Consider the following 17,682-nt stretch of genomic DNA (forward strand, 5'->3'; position numbering starts at 1 on the left):
TAAAAATTATAATTTTTTTGCAAATGTATGCTGCACAATAATGAAATAACCACATACAACTCAGTCTCTCGATTTCACTAACATCAATATTGTTTGAGTTGCCTAAAATAATTTGTCATAAGATCTTAGAATATTCTCATTGAGCATCTGTGAAATGAAAATACTTCAATTATGGTTGAAAACGAATTTAAATGAAATCACAAAAGGAAGAAATGTTCAAAATCGTACCATTTCAGCAGTTAATTAACTGTTTTTACATTGAGAAAAAAATAGTTTCAATACTACCTATGGTCACATTTGCTTCCTAGTATTCATTAAAAAAAAAAATTGGTCATAACCTCATGATTCATGATTACTCAAAGTAACCCTTGTTATATCTTTCACAATCATTTCAGCTACTTGCCAGGCCATTTCTTCTTTTTTTCTGTTCACCTCGTCTGAGTCTAAGGTCACAACTTTCTTGAGAACATTTTTCAACTTGAATTCCTTTCTGTCCGGTTCAGGTTCAAATTCTGCTTCGTACTTCCCTAACTCATCAACACGGCCAAGAGACAACCTTTGAAATTTTTTGCGACGCCATAGAGAGTTTGGATCATTGAGCTCTCTTGTATCTATGGTCATGCCTGCATTTTTTTCAGTTCTTCTAAAGTTGCTTTGTGGTACTTCTAATGCCAAAAATGGGTACTGACTGAAACTTTTTTCACTGCTGCAGTCAGAAGGAGAATTTCTCTTTTCAATTAGTGTTGAGTAACCATTGCATTGAACAGTATTAATTAAATCAGAAAGGTACTTGTAAAAAAGCTGGGAAGCTAAGAAGTTTTTCAAATGATTTTTGTCAATAAATCTTTCTACAATTTTCAATGGCAAGTGAAAACAATCCAATATCAAGCCATTTTCACCACAAATACTTTGTTCAACAGCAAACCTCACTTTGTCACTGAATCCTAATGGAGAAAGTGCCTGTAGAGAAAAATATTTGTCATACAAAACTACAGCATCATTCTGGGCCTCTATAGGGTCAAAAAAATCCTTTTGGTCCCTCAATTGTTGTTGAAAGTTTGAGGCAGCTATCCAAAAGTCAAGTAAATTCCTCTGATTCTCTTGTTCCAAATATTCCATGAAATAAAATAAAGCTGTTTCATTGTATAGAATATCATCTAAATTAACATTTCCACTTGTTAGTACATCAATTTGATGCTTGCAGAAGTAATCAGTTCCTAGGAATGCAGAACAATATTCTGTTTCCATTATATTTTGCACAAAACTTTGAACAGAGTCAAAACAGTTTCCCAACAGAACTTTATCTGTATTACAAATGTTTTCCATGATTTCTTTCCTCATTTCTTCTGAACATCTTATACTACATTGTGCCTCTTGTGCTATATATTTTTTGAATATTACCAAAGCATTATTAACTAAATTTTGTACACTTTTTTTTTCGTTGACACTTGAATCATCACTCATACTTTTAAACTTAATGCTACTATCACTTAAGTCTTTATCACATACACCGTCATAAGATGTCCTAACCTCAGATAGATTATTAGTCGAATAGTCATAAAGGCTACTAGAGTCTGCTGTATATGAGTCACAATCGGTACTAACGGATAAACTATCATGATCAGTGTCTCTATTGGAACCAGCAGAATTTTGATGTTTTTTCACTACAATATCGTAGCATTGCACATTGGATTTGAAAGTTTCTATATCCAGCCAGCAAAGAATATATGGTGATGCATTTCTGGACTCCATATATTGAATAAAATATCCAAGAGCACTTTTATCTGAAATCACTTCCAGGAGTGTTTTCGACAATTTGGAATATTCCTTGGTGGATTCCAACTCTTCTAGAAATTGAAAAAAAAATTGTTAATATAGGAATATACTAAACAAATTTGAACTGAGCAAAATATCCATATTTCATTACTTGGTGACTTGTAATATCAGACGTGTCAATGCTTCATTTAGTTTTCAGTAACACAAAAGTATATATCAGATGGTTATTTAGCGTGAGTGGGTCGTTCTACTTATTTCAATGAAATGCTTTGTTAAAAGCACTTTTCCCAAACACCCTAACTGCAATACTCTTCTCAATGCGAGTTTCAAGTTGGTATCTTCAAGAATGAAGTAAACTACTACTACTTGATTAGTATCTGTATCTGTAGAGTAGAGAGGGTGAGTGTAGGCCCACAGCCCTTAGGCCACATGTGACCCATTGTACATCCTCCCGAGAAGTTGTCCTCCTAGGTCATCGTCCATCCTGTCCTATCCAGGAAGGTGGACAGGTCTCTGGGAGACATTTCCTTTATATCGGCAGGTGTAGGCCAAGACCCACCGAACACACACTCTCTTATTGACAATTTACTCCGGACATTCACATAAAACATGCCTGACAGTTTCATCTTCCTGTTCACACAACCTGCAAAGTGGTGTGTCCACTAGCCCCATATTGTGGAGGTGTGTCCTTAGTTGATAGTGGCCAGTCACAAATCCTACTGTAAGGCGTAGATTTTTCCTGGTCATCGCCAGATATTTCTTCGGTGCCAGCTTTCCAGGGTCACCCGGGGTAATCCTGGCAAGATTACATCCCTTGATTTCATCCCATCCCTTAAGGGATTGAGCATGGGTGTGACGTTTGGCTAGTTCCGCAATTGTCGAAGTCATCAGGCCGTAGGTGCCACTGTGTCCTGAAATTTTTAGTCCAGCCGCTTCCTTGGCTAAAGAGTCAGCAATGTAATTACATTTACTCCTGCCGTGCCCTTTAACGCACCTTAGGACAATGTTATTATCTACCGAGGCTTTGGCTAAATCTTGGTGGCACTCTAGTGCTAGCCCTGAGGTAACATGTCTGTTCTAGGCTGATAGGGCTTGTCTGCTATCAGAAATTCCTTTCCTGGTTATTTCTTTTGTGGCGATTGAGATACCAGCTAGTTCTGTTTGAACCACGCTAGTATTCTTTCCCATCCCCACTTAATCCTAAGGCTTAGTGATCTGGAGTACACTCCACATCTTGAGCCTTCTTTGGTTTTTGAGCCGTCTGTATATATGTGTATTGCATTTGTAGCATCTGACTCAGTGTTCTGTTTTATTTGTATTTAATAGGGTTTATTAAACACACACCTGGGTTCAATTGCATCACACCTTAACAAGGTGTACAAAAAAACTCCGCGATGATATATGTCAATCTCTTAGGGATAACCCACAATAATCATTCTTTATCCTCGAAAAATAATGGCTTATTCACAAAAGGATTTTAAGAAATACAGCATTAATCCTTATCTAATTGAGTACCTTTAGGATTAACAGCGATCGATAATATGTATATTTAGTATAAGCATTGCACTCGTGCGGAGCCGGGGAGAGTTTCTAGTTAACCATATTTTAATCCTCAAAAAATCTTACCAATTGTTGGTATAATAACTTTTCTGAAATTTTCTCAATGGAATTTAGCATATTTGTTGGTACTAGTCTATAGTGACGTATTAACAAGGTTGAGCAACTTTTTTGCAACATTGCTAGGCATTCTGTTTGAAAATCTGTTTAGAATCTATTTAAAATATGTTCCGTTAATCAGCTGTCGCCTCCATATGAACGATAACTCTCAGAAGTTGAGAAACTTGTGCGAGCTAAGGACTAACGAGGTCTTACCTTTTAACGTGTGATTCCTAACACGGTTGCATAATCATCCCAGCTTCAACCAGATAAATTCTCTCGAGAAAAATATCTGGTCGAGGCAGGGATCGAACCCACGGTCTTCCAATCGTGAGTCGGGCGCACTACCACCGCGGCCAATTCCACAACATTGAAAAAATAATATTTTTCAAATCCATATAAATTGATTGATGTTGCCGTTACTACGTGTTAGGAGATCATCATGAGAAATGAAAAAAGTCTATACAGCTACTTTTCGGAGATCTATATGTAATTGTTCTAAGGGTAATACTTTAAAACTTCCCTTAATATAAATGACTGAACTTCTAGTGTGCCGACTATCACTGTCAGCCCTGTAAATATTATATCCAAAGATGTCCATTTCAGAATTTAAAATATAATTTCTCAAGCGATTTTCCGAAAGGCATACCAAAAAAGGGGTTTTTAGTTACAATCAATATATGCAATTCTTCAAAATGTACTGGTACATATTATACAACAAATATAAAATGAAAATGGTATTGCTATTATAATGCCTTCTTGGTTGAAGAAACGTGTATCAAGAAGAGTATTTATGATGCACTGTTTGGAACCTTTGGTGTAGTAATGAATATTACTGGAGTTTTTTCCCATTAATTTACGTTGGTATACCTGTATGGTTGGTACGCCTGGATGGTTTATCTATATGGGTGACCTTTATAGCATAAATAGGGTTAGCTCGCATCAGTTTCTAGTTTTAATCTTCCTCTTTGAAGATGATCACTTGGTGATCGAAACATGTGTCGAGGTGTTAAAAATAACGATTTGGTGTCGGGAAAAAACTCCAGTAATATTAAGAAGAGTATTATTGAGTACTGGTATGTGAGAAATGTATTTTAATTTGACTCTATCTGTCAATTTCAATTTATAATATTGTTAATGGTAGCTATACTACCTTTGCTATTAAACACTGAAATAATTCTAACGCGTTTTAAAATAAACGTTTATGTCTGTGTGTCATCCACATAAGGGGCTCGTTCTTATATATCATATTCAATCTTCTTGCAATGAAATGAATATCTTAGATTCTTAGATTATGACTATTCTCGATTGTTTCAGGAAGATCCAAAGCACTTCAGAAAAATCTGTTACTGGTCCCTGGCGTTTGAATCGTCATATGCAGAGACTTGGACAGTCGGAAGACAGTGTGTGTTACCTTTGTTTGGAAAATTATGAAAAACAGAAGAGCACATACTTTTTGCCTGCCTCGCTACAGATCAAATCATGTTTTCAGAGTTTGACAGAGTTTCCCTCTTATCATCTGACCTGAAAGATCAGTCATCATATAAACTATTCGACTTTGTCGAGATACTGGACTTATTTGAATGAGTTTGAATAAGTGTGAGCCATAATAAATCCTTGCTGGTTACATTGAAAGGTCGAGTAGATCCATCACTTTGGACCTAACCCTAACATATTATTATCAACAGGGGTAAAACTAAAAAATTTACAGTTCAATTAGAAATTTACAAATAATCATTGTCCACCTAAGTAGTTCTAAAATAAATAAATTAACTTGAAATGTTCCTACCAATATCACAAAGGCCCTCATCATCAAAATTCGCAAGGGGAAGCAACTCTTTTATGTGCGTTTGGAGTTTTTGCTTTTGGGAAGAAACTTCTTGAGGAGAGTTGCACTTGGTCGACATATCATGGTGTGATGAACGAATTTTTTCTTGACCTAAAATCATTTTATTTGAAAGACTAAATATTAAATGTAATGCGTATTTACCATTTTTGCCAGTTCGTTTCCAAAATTGTATCATCATGCATGTCACTTACAGCATATACAGATAAAATCGTGTTGTTCAAATACAGAATGAAATCAAATTCTGACATTCCTGAATTAACAACATTTTGAATTATAAAAATTGTTTTGATTTTACAATTTTATAGACAGATGACAGTGACAGTGGACTAGTGCGCCAAGTGCGCTAGTGGGCTAGTAGACGTGACATGGGCATATAACAGCAGAGATACGATTTTTATTTTCATATCGAAAATAATTTTTTTTTCCGAATATCACTTTGTGAAAAATTGCCAACATACAAGATGATAGCAAGACAAAGGTCAATGGGACAGACAAAGTACTATGCTGATTACTGACAACGATAAGTAGTGAATTTTCAAGGTCATAGGGGTTTTCTCTCATATGTTCACTGATCCTCAATTCTACTATATGGTATATGGTCTGTGAATTCTACTGTTTCCAAGCGTAGTTTTCATATTTTTGTGAGCGGGTAGTAGAATTCGAAATTTGTGAAATACTTTTTATCACTTTCTACTCTTTTGTAGATAAAAACATGCAAATTTTGTTCATGATTTTATATCTTCAACATATTTTTTTTTTAAATATTTATTACTTTTGTACTTCTCAAAAATGACGAACGAAAATGTCTTTTCAGTCAAGGTCAAGAGTCCTATTTTCAGTTTTTCAGTGTTGATATCTGATATTTCGGATTATGAATCATGGTATTCATGAATTTCATGATTCATGATGAAAAATATGAAGTTGACTTCTTTCGTATACTGAAATTATCTGAAATTAACATTAAAATCATCATTCAAAAATATGGAGAATTTCTGTAGAAGAGCAGTTAAACACTGAAACCTGAAACAGAGAACTGAAAAATATGTTACAATCAAATTAAAAGGTAATTTCTGTTTGAATATGCAGTATAGAATGTTAAAGCATTAATGTATTATCTGTTCTTCATGCATAAAAGAGTACTGTATTTATCTGTTCTTCATGCATAAAGAAAGCAGTTCTCAAAATCACATCCTACCATTTTTATTAAGTATGGCGTGGGAACATATATCTCTTAGCCTCGGATATTATATTATTGAAATAATGGAAGAAAACCCAATTAAATTAATTTATTTTAATGTTACCTCACTAAGTCTACTTCACAAGTCAAATGTTGCTGTAAAAAAGTCATCATTTAGTCAGTCAAAAAACAGGCGAGTTAATTTTTGAGATTCATGATATATAACATATTTATTCTAATATATTGGGTACAGTTTTGCGATTGCGGAAATTTGTGTGTTAATTGACAACTTTCACTTCATAAATTATTATTATTATGTGTTATGTAAATGGCACTTATACCAATCTTTACTTTCTTTCAAGAAAGATTGTGAGAAGGGAATCCAAATTTTATTATCGTCTCCTTATGTTTGATGTAGTGAAATCGTATTTTTATTTACTAGTAGTTTGCAGTTCGTATTTGAAGTAACTATGATTGAGTCTTCATGAATAGTTTATTACTTGAAAGTTGTTGATTGGCTTGATTGATTATTGGGTTACCATTGTTTGAAAAAGCATGAATAATATGAAACACATTTTTTCATATAAGGTTTCTTTTTCAAAGAGTCTGTAGACAGAGCTAGGAAACAACTCCACAAACACATACTCTGTAGTGGGAGTCAGAATAATGATAAATATTCCGGTTCACCTGAACCTGGAGCATGTCATATGCACCTCTCTGGCGTAGTGGACATCCCACTGAATCAACTGCAGAAAGAGTTCATGACTAGCTGAAATTATATTTGTTTGGTCGTGATACTCAGACGGTTCACACTGTTCTGAAGAGACCATGCCCGGTACTGATGATGGGGCAAGTACCTCGAAACCGCTCCATCGGTTGGTCGTATCGAGCAAATGAAATTAATTGCTGCTTTTCATAGTGGGAAATAACTTGCGACGAATTTTCCAAATTGAAGACGTTGCACAGGTGCCTGATGGTTTCACTTCAACTCTCTGGGCGGAATTAGCTGGGTTAGTTGTTGTTTGTCCGTTGGGTATCTGCCACATGTACCTACAAAGTCGTAGGTCTATATGGTAAGATGTTTTCTCCTGAATCTGGAGCACGTCATATGCACCTCTCTGGAATAAAAAAATCTTCGACTGATTGAAATGTCCGGCAATAGTTTTTTCATTGTATATTGTATATTGGTTTCTTTCAGGTATCTTCTGAGCATGTTAAGGAAAGAGAAAACTCCTAAAAGGCGGGCAAAATAAACCAGGGTACTTTTATAACAAAAATCAATTACAAATACAGTTTACTAAAAGGTCTCAAGAATAGTTAAATGATGGATTTATTCGCGGAATCTAGTGAAAAAATTGATGTCACCGATAATTATAAAGTAGAATATGGTACTAAAATTTATCGAATAGGAAAACTGTTTTCCCATACTTTATGGAGGACTGAATGTGAAGGAGAAGTTTTTTGGAGTGTACAAGGGACCGATTATGATGGTTCTTCATGGATAATTACTCAATTTTTTGGACCAACTGAAGAAGCTCAACGATATCAACAACAGGTTGTTTTACATCACTCGACAGATTCAAAATTGAAGATGTTGTACTTCAGTTCATGTGCTGATGGCATTAACTGCATTCATATTTCTAAAAATATAATGCATCATTTTAGAGATGTGAAAAATAGTTTTCTTTTTGAATTTCGAATAGTAAAACCAAAAAGACACCCATATCCGCAGCGAATGTTGTGATTTGGAATATATATATTTTATTTATTTTTTATAGTTTATTGAGTGTTGAGTTTGTTTAATTTATTTTATTTTTGTGTAATTTATTCTACTGACACTAATATTACTTAATACTAACGTGTGAGTACATCAATCTTGATTATTAAAAAATACTGAAATAAATATGAGCATAACTATAAAGAGAACAACTCGGAAACGATTGCAGTGTTGAAAGGAAATAAATCTCAATAACCAGTTTAGAAAAATTTGATGGATTTGCAGACAATCAGTACATGAATCAATAGTGCTTTGTATTCAATAAGTAATAAAGGGTAGCAGAAAATGGCAACCAGTGAACTACTAGATTTTCACAAAATGGCATCTTTCGGCCTGTTTTATTTGTTAATTTCATCGCTAATACTCCATTAACTTCAAAGTCGTGTCTAGTTCACCAGTATGATGCTGATTTTAGTTGTTGATAGTAGTAATAACAGTGGTATATTTCAGCGAATGCTTACATGAAAAAAATAATGTAAAACGTGAAATGAAATGATGTCAAATGCCTTGTATACAAAAGTTTAAGAACTATCTGGAAATTCCTGAAGTGAATAAGGTTCTAACTTGTTCAAAAGCTCTATGACATATTTTTTATTTTGTCAGGATCTGTAACATTTTCCATGTCTGGTATTTCAATGAAAAATCTTATAGATGAACAGGATGGATGTCTTTCCGACCCTATCAATTTATGAATTGGAATATTCACATTGCACATAGGATAATTATGACTTGGTATAGCTTCAAGAATCTATTTCTTTTTCAATTCTCTCATAGATATAATATGCATATACTGTGTCAAGATATTATTTGCCTTGAAAAATCCTCGCCATGACTGGCGAAAGTTAATTATTTTTGTCTGTATAATGAATACATCAGAGGTATTGCTGCTGCTTTTTCAGAATGTTATACCAGATTTTTATTTATTTATTCAACGGGTAGTCCCAATTACAATTTGTTATAAAAAAAAGAATTTGTAAAATCTTGACTAAATTAAAGATAATAAATACAATGAATACATAATATACTATAAAACACAATACAATAATATAGTGATAAAATCACAGTACAATTTTGTCATGGAGAAAAAGATTTAACTGAATTAACAGAATATTTGATTTTTAATGATTTATCATTGAGATAAGTACTAATAACTCTGATAGTGTAGTATTTTATTCAATTTTTAGTCAAAATTTGTAATAAGATTATACCAATTTAGGTGTTCATTTTCATATGCCTATATGAAAAACTTTTGTTGAATTCTGAACTGCAAGTTCATTATTTGACAGTTAATTGTACTTAGTATTTCAATTCTTTGCAGTTCTAAATGAAATTACATTTGTTTTCTCAACATTCAGAATCAAATTGTTCTTTGAGAGCGAGTGGTTTGATCTGTCTAATACTTGACTCTATAATTCAGTTTGGATAGTTGTAGTTTGACACTAACAAATTTGTATCATCAGCATAATTGGTGATTTGACAAAACTTTCTATCTTTCATGAAAATAATGAAAAGAAAGGGACTAGTTACTTTCCTGTGGGATGCCTACGGTATTTTTTCTTGCATCTGATTTCCGTGCTTCATGATTTCGGTTTTTCGTTAGCGGTTTGTCAGATATGATCGAAACCATTTCCGGATATCACCTCTAATTCCATATCTAGCAAAATTTGATAATAAATATTTGTGATTTGAGCAATCATAGATTTTTGATAATTCCAAGAAAATACCTAGGACTATTTTGTTATTCTCAAATGACTGAATAATTTTCCCAGTGAATTGTATTATGGCCGTTTCTACTTATCTTTCTCTATGTCATGTATATGAAAAATATTAATGAAGATCTTCTGCTTGTGATGCACTGTTTGGAACCTTTGGTGTAGTAATGAATATTACTGGAGTTTTTTCCCAACACCAAACCGTTATTTTAACACCTCGGCACGTGTTTCAATCACCAAGCGATCATCTTCGAGAAAAAGATCAAATTAAACATACTTACAATGTTATCCTAATCTTAAGATTAGATAAGTTAACAGGCATCTAAACATAATATTATGAATAACAATGGTGGACCAATACCTAATAGTATACTATATAACTTTTTATTAAAATAATATTTTAACTATTATATATACCTGACTATTACACAAGGATACATTGTAAAATTAATTTAAGACTAGTATATGAGGCAATATTGTGAAATTGATTTAAGACACTCAAGACGCAGGTACCTAGAAGAGGTATCTATGGTGTAAATAAGGATAATATTGTTTGTTTAGTTTGATCGTCCTCTTGAAGATGATCACTTGGTGATCGAAACACGTGTTACGATGTTAAAATAACGATTTGGTGTTGGGTAAAAATCCAGATGAATTTAATTTTTAGTGATTTTTCATTGAGATAGGGACTAATAACTCTGCATCATTACTGAAAGTAATGATCCAGACAAAACAATTGCAATAAGACTAAGTTTTCAAAGGCAGGATTGTCCTAATTAATGATTAAATTTAAACTTTCACAGCATGTTGGAATCATTTCCTATATTCAAATATCAACTTTCAACGGAAATAAAATAAAATATTCCAATCACCCATCTAACCTCACAAGGAGTACCCGTATTATTCAGGGTCATAAAATAAAATCTTTTGATTATGAAATACCTATATAATGCAATATTTTTTCAAAATTGTTTGAACTTGTTGAACGTCTCTCTGATATCCATATTTTAGGTTTGGCACAAGGATATTATCTATCATACTGTTTCTCTACAACATAATAGTTGTCCAATGATTCTCCACCTTTGTTTAATGGTCAAATTTTTAGCTGAAGTAACTGAAAATAAACTTAAAAAGATTTCACTCGCCAATCGTCTCATTAAATATGGATGTGTCAATTTTTTCAGGAGCGATTCGGGGCCAGGCCTTAGGGGTGTATTTCACTATAATATAAAATTTCACCGTGACGCAAAGCTCAAAGAGCGGCAAACTTTGTGTAAGGAACTCTCAATTTTCATATGGGAATACAAAAATTAAAAAACAATCGAGTATCGCAAAAATATACATTTTGTCAGGTAATCTTTAAAATCTGTTTTTTTTATAACCAGTTGTCGCATAATAAATGTGGGAGCACATTTATTATGATATGGCTTTGGCTTTTTGCTGGCGAGAGCTTTATCGGCATTTCCAATATTGTTTTTTTTTATATATTTGAGACTAACGATCCGGCTTAGCATAGCAGTACAGTAAAATTTACCCAAACAAAAGCAGAACTAGGAAATACTTGAGAAAATTGAATGCAAAAGTATAAATCCTTTTCATTTATATTTGTACTTGTTCTTAAATACTTCTCAAAACATCAAGTACTCTCTCAAGTTCAATTACTGTTGTTCAAGTACAAATATTTTAATAGTTTTTCTGGGGGTTCAAATAATAGATTCACAAATATTTTATCATTCCATTCACTGATTGTGGAGTCGTGTTTGTTGCAATTTCGCATCCACAATTTGATGGTATGGTGTATAAAAGACAACAAATATTAGTAGAGAAACGTTGAAGCAAATATTATTTGAGTCATGTCGACTGGGAAAGTGATTCAAGGTCATCTGAAGATCTACCAACAATGCGTTCCACTAAGCACTCACAACGACCACGGTTTTTGCCGTTCCACTTGGTTCTGGGCGTCACAATCATTAACTCAAGTGGAATGGATTTTGGAGCGTTTTGAGCGTTCATTTAAATAATACACATGGCGCGTTTAAAAAACAAAACAAAAAATTGATGAGGTTATGTTACAATTTGTAAGTGGTATCAATAAGTTCTATTAATTGTTGGTTAACATGATTTATTAAACAAAAATTATGTATATACTTTCATTTTAGAGGAGTATTTAACTAATTTATGTTCGTATATAATAAAAATGCCTTTTATGGCGGCAGTTGGAAATTTGTTGGTGCGTCGAAATAATTCTTCACAAAGTACTAGTTCCTCCAGCTCAGATGAAGGATGGAATACAATTTTACAAAAATATAATCGTGAAAAACAAAAACTTAGATCACGTATTATTGATTACGATAATGTAATTACTAGTTATTCAGATGAAGAATTTAAAAGTCATTTCAGGTAAATTATTTTTTATCACTTAATACACTATAGATTTTGAAAATTTTACTCATGGAATTCTTTATTGAGCTGTTTAGACTTTCAAGATGTACATTAAATTATTTACATGAGTTGATACAAGAAGATTTAGTCCGACGTGTTCCCGGATGTCCTACAATTCCTTCCCGTCATCAATTGATGATAGCTCTTTGGAAAATGGCCACAACAGATTCTTATAGGTTAATTTTTTTTAAATTAACCATTTTAGTATTATATACCATAATTCACAAGTAAATCTTGTATCAAGTATCTCGTTCGGCACAATAGAACGATATTGTTGTTGTCGCCATGTTTGCTGCTTTTAGTTTTAAAAATTGCGCTCAGTTTCTCTCAAAACGCTCACATCGACCCACCTCTTGAGATGGGTCGTCGTAAGCTAGGCGTGAGCATAAGTAATGACGTCATTAATGACGTTTTCGCCGCGACCACAACGATCGCGGTCGCCATGTGGAACGCCTGAATGAGCATTTTAGGCGTTGTGAACGCTTAGTGGAACGCACCACAAATGAAACGTTTTTTATGAAAATGCTTTGCAAGATATCCACTGATATTGTTACTGACATGAAATAGAACTGGAGGTATTGAAATATTTGGATGACTCAACAAAAAATGTACCCATGTTGAAGGAATACCTCTTAATGAAACTCGTTTTTTAAATATAATTTATGTTTGCTATCATCTGAGTCGGTAAAACGGTTATTTTCATTCACCATAAATACCACAAAGCCCAAGCGATTCATTAGTTGAGTAATTAGTACCTAATGAGAAATAATAAGATGAATTTATGTTGTTTGAACTTTTTTCAATCGTTTTTTTTAGTTTATGAATTTTATTGGTTTTCTATCATTTCATTTATTTGGTTTGAATTGAAGGGGTTATATTTTTAGGAGTGATTAATTTTTTTGGGAAAAAAAAAATTATTTGGTTATTTTGTATGTGTTTAGGCCAAGCTTAAATATTCGAAAACATTGTACCGCAATTTAAACCATACACAAAATATAATAAGCCTAGTTTATTTGAAGCCCTCGCAAATTGAAGGTTTACCATTTGAAGCTTCAATTTATAACCTTAATTTTTGCGGTTTCTCAGTCATTTTATTTTAGTGTCAATTTTAAATTGAAATGATTTAAAAGTGGATTATTTTAATGAACGAAATAATTTATTTGAGAAATTTGATTAGGAGATTTTGGCTCTATAAAAATACGGTTCAGGGTATCTTACACCAAATTCAAGGTCAATTACAGTATCTCCAGGAACTGTAAGTAAGTAACAGGATGTCATTTCTAAGCTTGAAACCTTCGCGGCTTTTTACTTATTATCAACAGCAAAATATCCTAATGAATCAATTTTTAACCTATGTCCGTATATACGGTTCAGTAGTTCAGGTCATTTCAGTGCTGTGCTCACTAGATATTTATATTGGTTTACTTGTTAACCATATGTTTCTCATATTCCCAGACTTTTATGTGGTACGGTGGTTTTATTCCATTCTCCATTATTTGTTAGTTGCAACAACATCTTACCAGCTTTTAGTTTTGAATATGATATGTATATTCAAGAAATAGAATTGATAGACACCAAATTAAGAAAATATGATATAGCTAACAGTACGAATTTTTCAAGTTTTGTGGACCAATCAAGATAAATTTAATTTTGTATAGACGTATGCATGAAAAACAATTAGGGAGAGGAATAAATACTCATGCCTGAGAATGATTATGCATTTCAGCTAGGCTACTAGACTTTCAAATATATGTGATGCAGAAAAAACTGCAATATATAAAGGAATGATATGACGTGTTGATAAGGGGTATAACAAATATATCACATTCGCTGATTCCAAAGGTGCTTTAGATAGAATTAAAACAACAATGTAAGTAGTGATTATATTAACATAAATATGAAAGAGATAGTACGTAACTTAATTAGTAAACAATTTACTTGTAAATTCGCGTGGATACTGAGACACGCAAAAGAACCGAACTGGTTTTTCGGAACAGATATCAGTCAACTGTTCAGTCAACCTGTTCTATAGGTTTGTTTTGGTTCTGCATTTCGAACTGTAATTGAACCGTCCCGTATCGACGCCGAATCATTGCGCAGAACATTACAGTCACAGAACAGTTCTGGAACGGTCCCAACAAGTAAAAAACCAAAACATATAAAAAAATTATTCTGACAAGTGTATGAACAAAGATTGGAGGTTAGGTACCTCTACTCTGGTAAAACGATCATTGGAGTTTGAGTTAAGTTTAGAGACAAGAGTGAAAAAGTTAAGCACAACGTCTATACCAAGAACGTTTTCCAGACAGACCCATTCCGTCACGAATGACTTTTTCGAGAGTTGTAGAAAAATTGCGAACTGGGTCATTTCCTTCTACTATAAAGCATCGTCATCATACGAGATCTGTTAGAACTGAAGATTTAGAGATCAATGTGTTGGCTTATATTATTATTCATCCACATGTTTCTATCCGTACTCTTGCAGAAGAAGTCGGTGTGAGTGAATCTAATGTACAGAGAATTCTGAAAGAAAATAAATACCACCCATTCAAAATTCAGTTGGTACAAGGTTTGAAACCCACGGACTTTGAACGACGACTTGAATTCTTTGCTTGTATTCAGGTAATATTACATGAAAGTCCTAACATATTCAGTCAAATTTTGTGGAGCGATGAATCGCGATTCCACAATAATGGAGTTGTGAATTGACATAACAGTCACTATTGGTCTCAAGAAAATCCCCACTGGGTCCGCGAAAGTAATTTTCAAACTACTTGGGATATTAATTTATGGTGTGGATTGTTCAATGGCCGCATCATAGGACGTTACTTTTTCAATGAAAATCTCAATGGATTGCGATATTTACATTTTCTATAAAATGATTTGATCCAGTTGATGGAAGATATTTCCATAGCAGAACGACAAGGAATTTGGTGGCAACAAGATGGTGCTCCTCCTCACAATTCACAGGTTGGTACTGAATATCTGGATAGAACGTACCCAAATAGATGGATTGGTAATAAGGGTCCAATTCGGTGGCCGGCTCGTTCCCCAGATTTATCATCGCTTGATTTTTTCCTATGGGGTTATTTAAAAGATATTGTTTTCACTACTCCCCCTTTGAATGTGGATGATCTGAAAATGAAAATTCGACTAGCGTGCAGTGATATTACGCCTGATATTATAAGAGCGACTTGTACGAGAGAAGTGATTCGACGTTTCGAAGCCTGTATAATATCTAATGGGCATCACTTTGAACAATTTTTATGACTTATTTCTAGGTACCTACCATTCTTATGAAATGATTTATCAAGTTATATTATTTACATTGTTATTAATTAAAGATTTGTTTTCAAATACACCTCTTTCAATTTCGCAATTGTTTCATATTCAAAATGATTACTGACTGAATTCCACAACTCAAAATTGAAACCATTACTTCGAACACCCAAAATTTTGACTAATTTTCATGTGATCTGATGCAGAGAGAATAATTGTATGAGATATTTTTAAAAATAATAGTCGTTCTCAAGACTTTACATTTTAAGCAATAACTCAACAACGCCGTAACCGAATTTCAAAAACCAAACATGAAATGATATCAGAATTTAACGTAGCATCTGAATATGTAATAATATACAGGGCGTTCTATTTAAAAAATGGAATTTTGGTCTGTAGCACCTACACCAAACACCCTGTATATTTAAAAATTATATCAAAATATAACTCTCATGAACTCCTAAAACTTTTGTATGAAACATTTTTGTGTATCTCCTTCAACAAACCAGATATTGCCTGTTACATAAAATGTGGGACACCCGGTATATAATTAAAGTGTAATGATGTTTTTTAAAAAATGAGAGTAACAGGAATTAACTAAGACGTTATCTCCGGTTATCTAAAATTAAATTGAAAATATATTGTCCTCTCTTTGTTATCTTATACTAATGAGTTTGACAAAAACATGCCAAGAATAAATTTTTGGAATTTCAAAAGATGTGATAATAATAATGATTATTATTGTTGCTACATATATTTTACGTCTATCTGTTATGGTATAAGATTAATGTTGATATATGATTTTGTCTCAAATACAGGTCGTAATGAACTCTCCGAGTTTCTTTGTTTTACCGGAGACAGTATTGTAGATAAAATACCAAATGAAACACCAACTAAAATACGGATAAAAATGAGATTAAGAAAACGTTACTACCAAAATCCACAAAACCACAACGCAAATTCGAAGTTCTAAATGGTCCCTACTCAAATGTACGAACTAATAATTACCGTTCTGAAATAGTTCCGAATCGGTTCGGAGAAAACTAAAACACTTTGTATTACCGTAGAGTGTTTTTTTAACATATGACGCTTTAAATTTGTCACGGAAGATTTTAAGGAAATAACCTGCTTGCAAATTTCACATGTTGCTAGTTGCAGTTGTTTCTCTGTGAGTAAAAAAAAATCTAAGTAGAGCTTGATCTTTTATTTATTTTACAGTATAATTCAGCCTGTTACTGAAATAAAACTTCAGAACAACAAGACGAATGGAGGGAACGTATGGAAATTCGGTACCACTCGGAACCGAACTCTAAAAAGTGACCATGACGCAAGATGAGACGTCATTCAAGAAGAGGTGAACATGAACAGTTAAAAAGAACTTGTTTTCGATAAGAACTGGAATAGTTCGAACAAGTTCTTCAAATTTGACTGTTCAGTTGCAAAAATCGGCACAGTTCTTAACATTCCATCGGATATCAAAACAGATAAGCATAACTTCTTACAACACTTGAAAGAAAAGATCAAAAGATCGGGAAGCAATTCCTTGATCATATAAAAGAAATGTAAAATATATTTTAGGATCCTCTCAGGATATCCATAGATACCTTGGTACTGGAAAGTTCCAACTTTGATTAAACGACACATAACACTAAGTATTATCACACTAAAAAACTGGCCATTGCATGAATAGTGTACATTTATTCCTGATAGGAGTGAGTGATACGCCTAATTACAAACGTAAAGACATTCCATCAATATTATCCCTGAGTATATTCACCAATAGCTAAAAGAAACCGTAATACCCGCACCTATAGACAAATGTAGTCCCAAGATATCTGAATATAAGAAGCACTGAAATACTAAACAAATAGGGATATAAAAGAGGGAGGGTGGATACCTCCGTTCTTCATCTTCGATATGTCCTAACTTTTTCATAAATCATACCTGTTTTGTGCTATTTGTCATAAACCCCTTCGTACATAGCCATAAAGAAATGATTTAAAAGACCAAAAAA

At 33.2% G+C, this 17,682-nt stretch overlaps 1 protein-coding gene across 1 annotated transcript; it reads right to left on the reverse strand.

Moving 5' to 3' along the window:
* Positions 1-318: 318 nt before the first annotated feature.
* pkaap (A-kinase anchoring protein pkaap) lies at positions 319-5,631 on the reverse strand. Its single transcript, XM_074173638.1, has 3 exons — positions 5,423-5,631; positions 5,222-5,371; positions 319-1,847 (listed from the first exon to the last, which is right to left on the reverse strand). Exons 1-3 carry the CDS (start codon positions 5,457-5,459, stop codon positions 340-342), a joined length of 1,695 nt encoding a protein of 564 aa, XP_074029739.1. The 5' UTR covers positions 5,460-5,631; the 3' UTR covers positions 319-339.
* Positions 5,632-17,682: the final 12,051 nt, after the last annotated feature.

This window comes from Leptinotarsa decemlineata, unplaced genomic scaffold (genome assembly GCF_025532065.1).
Source record: "Leptinotarsa decemlineata unplaced genomic scaffold, Ldec_3_MD MMD2_tig00000251_RagTag_RagTag, whole genome shotgun sequence".
Lineage (NCBI taxonomy): Eukaryota > Metazoa > Arthropoda > Insecta > Coleoptera > Chrysomelidae > Leptinotarsa > Leptinotarsa decemlineata.